Source organism: Calidris pugnax, unplaced genomic scaffold, assembly GCF_001431845.1.
Source record: "Calidris pugnax isolate Ruff unplaced genomic scaffold, ASM143184v1 scaffold29, whole genome shotgun sequence".
In the NCBI taxonomy this organism is placed as follows: Eukaryota; Metazoa; Chordata; class Aves; order Charadriiformes; family Scolopacidae; genus Calidris; species Calidris pugnax.
Genome location: NW_015090768.1, coordinates 57366 through 68592, shown reverse-complemented (window position 1 = coordinate 68592; position 11227 = coordinate 57366). Strand labels below are relative to the sequence as shown.

General features: G+C 40.1%; 1 protein-coding gene and 1 long non-coding RNA gene across 3 annotated transcripts in view; one reads left to right on the top strand and one right to left on the bottom strand.

Moving 5' to 3' along the window:
• Positions 1 to 886: 886 nt before the first annotated feature.
• RABGGTB (Rab geranylgeranyltransferase, beta subunit) overlaps positions 887 to 11227 on the top strand; it is a 23408-nt gene continuing 13067 nt past the window's right edge. The window contains exons 1-5 of one of the 2 annotated variants that reach the window (XM_014937513.1): positions 887 to 1038; positions 3065 to 3134; positions 5317 to 5397; positions 7338 to 7475; positions 8303 to 8351. In XM_014937513.1, the coding sequence (XP_014792999.1) occupies positions 7390 to 7475; positions 8303 to 8351 (135 nt within the window). In that variant the 5' untranslated portion in view covers positions 887 to 1038; positions 3065 to 3134; positions 5317 to 5397; positions 7338 to 7389. Of the gene's footprint in view, positions 1039 to 1138; positions 1154 to 3064; positions 3135 to 5316; positions 5398 to 7337; positions 7476 to 8302; positions 8352 to 11227 lie in introns of those variants that run through there. The other variant, XM_014937522.1, reaches the window with a different exon arrangement.
• On the bottom strand, positions 9523 to 11215 carry LOC106885376. The gene is made up of 2 exons (XR_001411432.1): positions 10264 to 11215; positions 9523 to 9787 (listed from the first exon to the last, which is right to left on the bottom strand). It is a non-coding gene; the product is annotated as an uncharacterized LOC106885376 (long non-coding RNA).

Sequence of the window (11227 nt, the reverse complement as noted above, 5' to 3'; positions counted from 1 at the left end):
GTGTCGCGGCCCCGGGCCCCTCCGGTGCCGCGGGAGGCCCCCGCTGCCGGCCCGGTGCGGGAGGCGGCTTCAGAGGGTGGGGGTCGGGGTGCAGGGGGCTCCACACAGCGCCTCTCCTTAGCGCACCGGGCTGTGCCACCTGGGTCCGGTCATTCGGACACGGGCGGTGTTTAACAGCTGTTTGAACAAAGTACATCACACCAACAACAACCTCCTGCCTTCAAGGTAGAAAGTACAAATTATTCAAAGCTCAGATAGCTTAGCATTTACTCAGGCCTATTTCAGGTTTCCGGTTCCAGTCATTCCGGAGTGAATTAGCCGAAGGGCCTGTCCCGGTGGCCATGGCCGTGGTGGCGGTGGTGGCGGTGGCCATGGTGGCCGTGGCCGTGGTGGCGGTGGCCGTGGTGGCCGTGGTGGCGGTGGTTCTCTGCCCCAGAGCCATGGATCCCAGTCAGTGTTGCTGTGACAGCGTCAGGGAGGGAAGCGGTCTCCATCGGAGGCCGGGCGGTGTTCTGTAGGTGCTTCAGCAACGCTTTAGACAAGGGAAACCCACACGTAGTGGCGCTCGTATTGCAGGGTCAGCCCCGACACGTTACCCCAGCACCAAACGGCTCTTGACAACGCCCTTCATTTTTGTCCTGAGTTACGTGAGGGACAATCACGGTTAGTGACTGTAGCTTACTGTTCTATTGTTTTCTGTGATGGACAGCTTTTTGAACAAGTTCCATAATTCTTTTGGGATTAAGGTAATTAAGATCACATCACTCCCACGTGTGTCCTTGTCATACGCTCTTCCTGTCAGAGGTTTATTCCGGTGTTAGTCATGACATCGTAACGATGGTATTTCTGATTGTGCCAGAGCTTATGCCATAGTGCCAGGAGGTGCAGCAGCTCTGGGCATGGCTTGCGGTACCTGCTCCGAGTCTCAGCGTGCCTCTAGGAGCAGCGGGGGAGCTGGCGGAGTAGACACAGTCTCCCAAAGTCCTACACGTGGCAGACTGTGATCCTTTGTCACTTGGTCACTCAGGCAACTTCCCGGTATGAATCCCACCTCTCCAATTCATGTCTGTCTGTGGGGGGAGTGTTGAGTTTCTCCAGAGTAACCCTCGGTGCGTACCTTGTGTGCTGCTCTGCTACAAAAACTGCAGTGGATGTAAGTTCTCTAGTATAAATGTGCAACTTCTGTCATACAGGCTATTACTTTTAGCGTTAGTTTGAATTCAGTGCTTTTTCTAGCGTAGGCAAACCTTTTTGGTGGCAAAGCTGTGCATGACTTTTTCAACAGCTGCTCCGTAAAAAAAAAAATAATTACAATGATATGGCTTTTTTTCAACCTTGCCTTGTCTTTTCCAGATAAGGTATAAAATGTTCTGAAGGATCCAAAGTCTTTCTAGATGTTTGTTGGTGTTTTTCGTTTGGTTTGGTTTTCTGTAAAAGAATGGCAGCAGCAACACAAAACTTAGCAAGATACCATGTTGTGATGTCTGTGGCTTGTGAAAACTTAAACAATATATTGCCTACTGGAGTTCTATACTGCCTTGCAATTCTGAAGTATGAATACACTGAGCAGTTCATTGCTCAGCTGTGTCACAGCCTCCCCCTCCCCTGTGCCGGGCAGTGCTCCTTCTGTGTTTCAGTTTCCTGGATGTTTTCAGGATCCTCTGGAAGCACTTTTTTCACTGTGTTGATCCCTGTCATTGCCCGACTTCTTCACTCTCCCAGGGGTGTGACTGTGTAACCGTGTCCCACAGCATGCTTATGTTCAAGAGCACACTTATCTACCACAACTTCAGTTTGAAATTACTTGTTGCCTCCCAGCTATGTAACTTTCTGTGATGTCCTTGTCTTCTGCAGTTTCCTGTAAAATTTCTGTGAGATTTTTGCACCATTATGATTAATTCAATTTTTTTAAATGTTATGAAATAAGTGACTGACCTCATCAGGCTTTTTTTTTTTCCATTCTACATTTTCACTTAAGAAGACTTTACTTAGTGTTTAGGCTAATTGTTTTTGCATGATATTGATTTCTTTCTAGAGTCTTTCTAGAAATTTATGCAATTAGATAATTTTCTCTTTTTTTTTTCCCAAACATTTCAGATATTCATAACTATTGAAGGATGAAAGAGAATAAAACAACCTTTAAAATCAAATTCAGACATGTTTTTGCACAGTATTAAGGCATTCTGCAAATAGCTGTAACAATAACATTTGTGTGCACTAAACTTTAAAAAAAAGCAAAGAAAGCACTTACAATGAAAAGGAATGAATTTGTGATAAGTAGTAGGAAGAAAAATACATTCAGATAGTCTGCTGAGTTCTATCCTACTTGGAGTTTAATAATAGTAATTAATAAGTGTCCGTGGCAGCAGGTTATTAACAGAAAGCAGACATGCGTCTGGGATGTTACCAAAATACTCTGATAGATGTGGGTTAATAGGTTGTTCTTAAAGCCTCACATCGTCTTGCATATTATATGCATAAAGCAAATTACAAGGGGCCAGCAGCTGGATGTTGGAACTGAATAGCCAGGATCTTCTGTCGACATCTCCCCTGTTCTTCCATTTAATTAGTACAGCTTTTTTCTTGTTTCTTTTGGTAATACGTGTTATGTGACACAGTCCTCTCTACTCCAATTTGAACATTTTGTGGATCATTTCATCAGAAGTAAGTGCGTGCATGGTAGGAGTATTTTCTCAGGAGAAAGAGGAAGCTGAGCTTTTTTTTTTGGTTCCTGGAGAGGACCGAGAAGTGGTGGTTTGGGTTGTCCTGGAAGCACACTCTTGTTTTCTCTTCTCTCATACTCTGACAATTGGCACAATTAAGGTAGTAGAGAATTTGGGACTTTTTTTAAAGCAGAATTTAGTGGTGAACAGAAAGAGTTTCAAGCTACTGCTCGTAAATTTGTTGTGGAGGAAATGATTCCTGTTGCTGCACAATATGACAAAACTGTAGAGGTAAATCTACCATAGTGTAAGGGGAAAAAAAGAGTTTTATCTTAACGTGGATACAATTTAAAGTGTTGATTGTGATGAATCAGAAGGTGATTTTCCCCTGTCTGTTTCAGTATCCTCTTCCACTTATAAAACAGGCGTAGGAACTTCGTCTTATGAATTCACACACACCAGAAAGCTGTGGTAAGTAAACATTCTTTTTAATCTGTGAAATGAAACAAAGAAAAGGCATTAGATGAGATTTATCCCTGTAATTATGGATTCTGTGTAAAATGAACAGTTGCATACTTGAATAATCTAAATTTAATCAGTAGGCAGGTTGACACATACAAGTGTTACTAGGTGTGGATGTAATCAGGAGACAAATTAGACAGATTATGATTTAGTAATTTATGACCAGATTTTCCTGCCGTGATTACAACTGCCTAATGTTTCCCTGGTGCACTGTGTCAGCTGATTAGGCAGAGAAATTAGAAGGTCATATTTTGTTCTAGTCTCCGACACAGGCTGGAGCAATTTAAGAGCTTATTCCAGAAGGACAGTTTTTCAGTTTAGATTAGATGCAGTACAGCAGTGCTTTGGCAGCATTTAGGCGTATCAGTAACCATGGAAAAAATGTTAAATTATTTTCTTTTTTGCATTTATGTTACCTGAAAAAGAAGTTAGGGAAGTGTCCATAGCAGACCCTTTTTTTTTGGAAGACTAATCAGAGGGTGTATCTTGTATCAAAAATTTAATAAATGAGGTTAAGGATCAAAGGGAGGAATTGTGAGGACTAGATTTATTCAGCCAGAAATTCTGGAGAAACTAAAGCCTGAAATAGCTGAACTATTGCAGTGTATAATCACTTGGTTATTAAATGAAAAATTACAAGTGGGAAATTGGACACCCTTGCTTTGAAATATCTCCAAGGGAGATCTGGGAAAATACATGCTAGTAAGCCTGATATACCTTGTAAATTAAGAGGAGGTAAGATGAAGTACAGAAATAGTGGACACAGGCAAACATGATAGGCTAGAGAAGGGTTTTTGTGAAAAGAAGTCATGCCATGTGAAATCATTGGAATTCTCTGAAGCTGCTAATAAGTGTGTGAAAAAGGGATGCCTGGCTGCTATGTAATGCTTGAACTTCCAATATTAGTTTTAAAAATCACAGATTTCATAGTGGAAAAATTAGCAGAACAGCCTTGCTGAGTTCCGTGCTGGTTGGAATATCTATTAATAAACTGGAGAAAGGGGTCAATTCTGAGGTGATAGAGTTTACTGATCCAAATTGCTTGAATCCAAATTGTACTTGCCTCTTTAATTCATTATGTAGTCAGATCCTTCCATCTCAAAAGAGTACGGTGGAAAAGGAGAAGGTTCCTAAAAAGATGACAAAGATTATAAAAGATGTATCTTTTGTGTGAGATGTAGCTTCTGTACGAGAAACGACAAAAATCTCAGTGTTGTGGAGAGTGTAAAAGGGGAGCGATAGTTCACTGTCCCTTTCAATATAACTAGAAGGCATCAAATTAATTCAGTAGATGGCAGGTTCACCATAAATGAAAGGAGGTGGTTCTACATTCAGCATGTTATTAATTTGTGAAACTCATTGCTCCTAGATGATATTGATGCTAAAATTTTATGTAGGTTCTAAAACAGACTGGGCAAATTTGCATAAGAATTGTCCATCAAGGGCAAGCATAATAAAGATTCCAAAGAGAGGTGTCTCTTTGCTGAGGAAGGCACCCAAGGGCTGGGGAAAATATTTTTGGGGAGGTATAGTTGTGCTGTTACTGTATTACTATCTACTTCTCAAAGTGCTGGCTTCTGTCAGAAACAGGTCACTGAGCTGGCGGCTAGACTGATACGGACGGGTTTTATTTTTTTCCCCAAGTGCTGTGATAGCTCGGGAGCCCCTTCTCTGCTTCCTAAGAACTCTAAGTGCTTAAATGTAAAGTCATAAAAAAATTAGAGTAGTGCATCCTTGCTACTTTGTGCAACTTGTCCTGTATCAATCAAACAATAAACCTGGAACCTGATATGTAATTTTCAAAAAGCTTGCATGACAGTGTCTAATCAAACACAGTACACAATCAAATGTATGTGGGGGAATACGTTTTTGTTAATTAATTCGTGTAAATCACCAATATGTTACAATTTAAACACATTTTAGTAAATGAAATATTTCAACTGCAGTGGTCTGGACCTCGGCAGTTTTGAAGCGAGCCTTGTCAGGAAGGGCTGGCTGATGGGTGTACAGGGGTGCAAACTACCATCAAAGCAAATGCCCTAGGGATAAGTTCTGTCTTTTCTTACGTCTCTTAAACTGGAATCTGTGCCCTTTAAAAAGATGGATTAATGGTCTAAATATTTTCTTTCAGCAAATGCCAGTAATCATTGCAGGAAATGAGCATCAGCAGAAAAAATACTTTGGAAGAATGACAAAGGAACCAATGATGTGTGTAAGTATAACTGCTGCATTGTAGAATGTTCCTAAACCATATTAATCAGTATTACTTCTTTTTTTTGGCCTTTTTTCTTTTTTTCTCTCTTTTTTTTTTTCTAGAGAACACTGACATGTACTCACTACTCACTTTGTTTCGTTAATAAACAGTGCTGTTTACTGAAAGTCAGGGAGTAGCTAATGAGATACATTAAATAAGCAAATAGAAGATATTACTTGGAAAATTGTCCCCATCCTAAGTCACTTACCAAAAATTAATACCTTTTATTTCCCTTTCAAGGGGAGGTTTAGGCATTTAGGAGAAACATGAGGTTTGTATAAGGAGAAACTCGACTTGGATGGAAATTGAACTTCATTTGTTTATTTGTCTCACATCACACCAACTCGCAACATACATGTTCTTAATTCAAGTGGAAAAACTTCATACATTTATCCAAAAGCTGAATTTTCTATTTATTTCCTTGTTCAAGGCAGATCCGTCAAAGACAATCTACTAGATATCTTTTGACATTACTGAACACCATGAAAGTGATTTACAACTGTTTCATTTCTGAGAGAAATACTTATTTTGCAATATATGCTTAGAAGAATAAAATTAAGAACTTTGAAATCAGACAATAACATTTTGCATACAAGAACGTATTTCCTAAGCATTAATTTCCATGTATGTGCTGTGAATAGGTTTCTTTTGTACTGTTAATGAAGCAATAATATCATAAAGACTTACAATACATGGAAAAGGTGGAGAATCTTTGCAAGTTGATCTGAAGTAATTTTATTAGATGTTATGAAATCTTGAATCTTTGAAACTTCCTCTCTTTCGGTCCCTCTCAGTTTATTTTTGGGAGAAAGGATTGTTAACTTATAGATAGAATGTACTATATGGAAGAAATGCATGTGAAACCAGTAAAAATGTTAGCTAAAATAGTACCTGGTTGTTAATTGTGAGGATAAGCTCCATCCCTCTTCTTTGTTTTACACTACGTATTTTTTGCTAACTGATACCAATCCAGATCCAAAAGTTCCTGCAAGCAAAGCCGTTACTGGATTCATTGTGGAAGCAAATAGCCCTGGAACCCAAATTGGAAGAAAGGTGGAGACTTCAGCTCTTAATTGACCTGCCAGGAATCATTCAATTCTAAACCAATAATGCAACAAATTACCATGAAAGACAAAAGATTCCCAGTGAACTGAACGTTTTCATACACTCATGTGCAGTGATCTTTTCATTTTCACAACATACAGAAACTATTCATAAGACAAACTTAATTATAATTTTATTAATTCAGCTAAGGAATTATTCAGAATGGTCTGAATGAGATGACTTTGAACAGCTGCAAAAGAATCTTTGAGAACTATTTTATTGACAAGTGCCAATAAATGTGTAGCGTGCCTTGAAAGGAAAAGAAGCAAGCTGGACAATTCTAACCATAAATATGCACATAGTGAGCTTTAATTTAGCTATTGCTGGTCGAGGAAGAAGCCTTGGAGACACTGGTGCTATTCTCTCTTTTTATTTAAAAAAAAAAAAAAAGTACTATTTTTAGCAGTAGGCAAAACTGGATGTTGAATACTAGGAATTGGAAACCTGAAAAACTCATTTATTTACTTGTAGTACACCCTGTACTGCGTGCATATAAGATTATTTACTTTTTCCACTACCATCTCAAAGGATATAGTTGAACTAGAGAAAGAAAAAAAGACTGATCACAGCCACGGCACTGATTTCCTATAAAGCTAAAGTAAACTGCCCAGCTGAGACAAATTAAGGGCATGCTGGACTGCAAGTGCAATGCTATTACTTGTTGTGTATATGGTAATTTTTAGATGAAGTATTTTTGGGGAAAAAAGCATACTTTAAGTAAACTAAAGAATGAAAAGTTATTGTACCTTTGAATAATCCAATTTAGTTGCACATCTGTAAATTTTCCTTCTCAGGAAATGAATATGGTTCAGCACTGCTCAGATACAAGAGGTATTGTCTTTGACAATGCGAGTCCTGACAGAAAATGTACTGATGCTGAGGGAGCTGGCTTTAAAATCGCAATCGAAGCTTTTGATAAGACCAGACCACCCGTAAGTTATCAGAAATAACTTAGTTATGAAACATAGCGGGAATTTCTAATTTTTTATCCTATGCTGGATCCAATTCCTGTAGCAGCTGGTGCTGTTGGATTAGCAAAAAAAAAAGAGCACTTGATGAAGCTACTAGATTCGCTTTGGGGAGAGTATCCACAGAGGCAGTACAGATTTTTGGGATGGAATGGATTTAATACTGAATATCCTGTAGAAAAACTGATGAGAGATGCTATGATACACTGGGTAAGTGAACTTTATAGTAATGCATAAATTTTATATGAAATAAACTAATGGCTACTTATTTCCAATCATGATGTACACATACCAAAAAAATTAGAATGAAAGCTATAATCCTTCAATTTAAAGTTTGCCCATTCAAATTGGGCAAACTTGCATACAAAAGGCATTGCACTGAACCGACAACTCAACCCACATAAGAGAAATAAATTATGTTTTTTCTTTTTTTTTTTTTTCCTCCATGTGGTAAAACTCTTTGAAATTCTTGAGACTCTTAATTTTGAAGCTTTTGAACTCTTAGAAAAATACACTGTAGAAAAAAATGATCAAAATACCAATGCTTGCTTTGGCATTCTGTAAATAGAGATGGTTTATGTATAATGCTGTTCTTAAAGACCTTCAGTGATGGAAATCCTCTGATCTTTCCTATGTAGCCTGGGCTGGTGCCTCCCTCTAGTTTAGCTTTTCTCTCCGCCTCAGCACTAAATCTGTGTTCACCTTTTTCCTCATAAGTTGCGGGGGGGAGGGGGGACGGTGACGGGTTTGGCTGGGTGTTTATTGTTTCTTTTTCTCCTTTCTTCCTCCAGCCTCTTCATCCTTTGTTGCTGTGCTCTAAACCTGCTGCTTGAAACTCAGGTACCATAAACCAGGTAGAATACTCCAGTTGAGGTATTACCAGCGTTGAGTGTCATGGAAGGATTATCTTACACGTGCTGTGTTAACACGTGTGATACAACCTGGAGTGACTAGCCTTTTTTTTTTCCCCACAACAAAATCCGCTTATATTTACTCATGTTCTGCCCAGAGTCACCTGCAGTCCCCAGGGTTTTTTTCTGCAGCGTTACTGCCAAGAAATTATTCCATGTTATGCCATAATGTTTCTATTAGCATATACTATGCTACACTTCTGTATTCAACACCAATATTTTAATTGTGTTCAGCAAAACCAGTAATCTCTATTGACATTATGACATTAATAGCAACTAGATAAAATATATCAAAGTAGATGATATCAAGAAGGGATACCATGCAGACTGTGACCTGTTATGTTAGTTAGCTGTAACACATCATTCTTAAGATTCGAGGTAGTTAGTATTTCTCTTACAGCTGACTTAAAAATGAAAATGAAAACTATTCTTCTCACTAGACAGGAATTTATTTTTCTCCCTTTAAAGAAAGACAACCACTATTTTGGAACCTAAAGGTTCTTAGAACTAATTGCACTCCTGTGAGTGAGGAAATTGAACTTTCTTATGATTGGCCTTTTTTTCTGTCAGGTTGCATGCTTTTGTGGAGAAAGATGGTGTGAGGGTTAGAACTTTATTTGAAAGCTGAGACTGATTTTACAGGATCCCAGATATTTAGATTTTCCATTACACTGATCCATCACAAATGCATGGCTAAGTAGACTTCTTTTTTCTTTGATTGTTCAGATTAATCAGATTTAGTATCAGATTTTTGGTGGTTTTCTGTTCCACTTAATCCCAGAAAGAATTCAGACACTAGAGTCTTCCAAATGTGGAGTTTTCCCCAGCATTAGAAAAGAAGTTAGCCCTGTGCCACTCAACCCAAGACACCTTTCCTTCAAAATCTTTTCATTCTGTACATTATTAAGTGCTACGTCTGTTCTCCCTGTCCAGACACTCACTTCATTCCTGAATAACAAAGTTGGTACTTTCTAAACATTCTAAATTCAAAAGTGATTGGTTGTTCAAATACAAAATGGGCAAGAAATGAGAATCTCACAATGCAATGTTTTGTCACTATGAAATTAGACGATCAGAACATTATTTATGAGAGTCATTGCTGCATTCTAATACAATTTTATGAGAAGTGTGGCTGGTTTTTATTAATTTTTCTTGTCACATCACTTAAATTGTATTTTGGGTAAGTTGTCCAGTGTCTGAAATACGTTAGTATCTGTACTTCGGTTCCTGCTCCGCGTGTCCAGCTCAGTTGCACAAGGGCCTGCGCTGCTTCTGTCTGCATGTGTCTGTTGTCAGGATTTAGGTGCTGTCCAGTGGTAACAATATTGGCTTCAGAGAACGTGGCCTTTTGCGCTGTTACACTCACTAAAGGAAGTAAACGTTTGATTAGGATGGTTCACTTCAAGTGAAAGTGTGTAGCTTTTCCTTAATACCAATTTACAAGATCACGTTTATTTCTAATCCAGTATATTTAAACCTTTTACTCCTTTCCATCAGTGTATATACTTAAGAATATTTGCAGCAAGAACAGCTGAGAAGAAGGAATTGTGAGAGATTTTTTTTTAGCCTTGGATAGACCCTTCTTGATAGTGCTGGCAGAGCCGACGTCCCCTGGGCCTCTTGAACAGATTCCTCGGCACCGGTGACGCTGTACCTGCAGGATCGTGTCCCAGTCTAGGCTCCCCAGCACAAGACAGACCAGGACTTAACTGGAAGAGTCCCAGCCCAGGGCGACAGGGATGATTATGGGCCTGGAGCATGTGTCACGTGAGGAAAGGCTGAGACTTCAGCCTGGAGCAGGGAAGACTCAGAGGTCATCTCGTGTGCGTGCATGTAGATACCTGATGGGATGCAGGGAGGAGTGGGGAGCCATCCTCTCCTTGGCAGTGACCGCTGACAGGACAAGAGGCAACAGGCACAAATTAAAACACAGGAAATTCCACTGGAACATAAGAAAATGCTTTTTATTATGAGGGATGTCATACATCAGCAGAGGTTTTGGGGTCTCTATCTGTGGAGATACTCAAAACTCAATGATGTGGTCCTGGACAGCCCTGGCTGACCCTACTTGGGCAGGGGGGTTGTGCTCCATGATCTCCAGAGGTCCCTTCAAACCCCAACAATTCCGTGAATTAATCTGCAATTTCTCACCAAAATGTCTTTTCCTCGCTGTGGTCTCTTTCATCCATCATCTGAATTTAGTGCTGGATGGCACAATTACAGTCATCAGGTACCAGCTTTGCAACACTTACTTCTCAGGTAGGCCACCTGGGAAACAAGGTCTTTAAATAAAGTGTTTAATCACTATAAATCACCAACCTATTTACCTGCAGGAAGACCAATAATGTAACATCCTTGATAAGTACTTGACACACGTAAAAAATAGATCTTATTTGTGACAGTTCTCTGCAAGCCAGCATTACACATAGTATTTCTTGTACAGAATCAAAATGATGTTCCTGCCTGGTGTGGTTCTGTGGGGGACGTGTGCCAGCATCAAATGTTGTTAATCAAGAGCATCATCACCCCAGACAGCTTTAACTGGGAAGCAAAGGAGGTTTTAGGAGCAAAAGGCCAGTTATCCGTACCTGCTCTGTGCCTGATTGCATTTCACCTCCAAAGAACCGAGGTGACCGGAGGAAACTGCGGCTGTTTCTAACGCTGCCCCGTGTGCCGTCCCCCAGCACCGCCGGGGCTCCCGCGCTGTCCGGTGACTCCCTGGCCTGTTCTAAGACACCCTTTACCTGTGCCCGGCCCGAGCCCCGGCACACCAGCGCACTCGCAGGCCCCGGCCCCGGCCCCGGC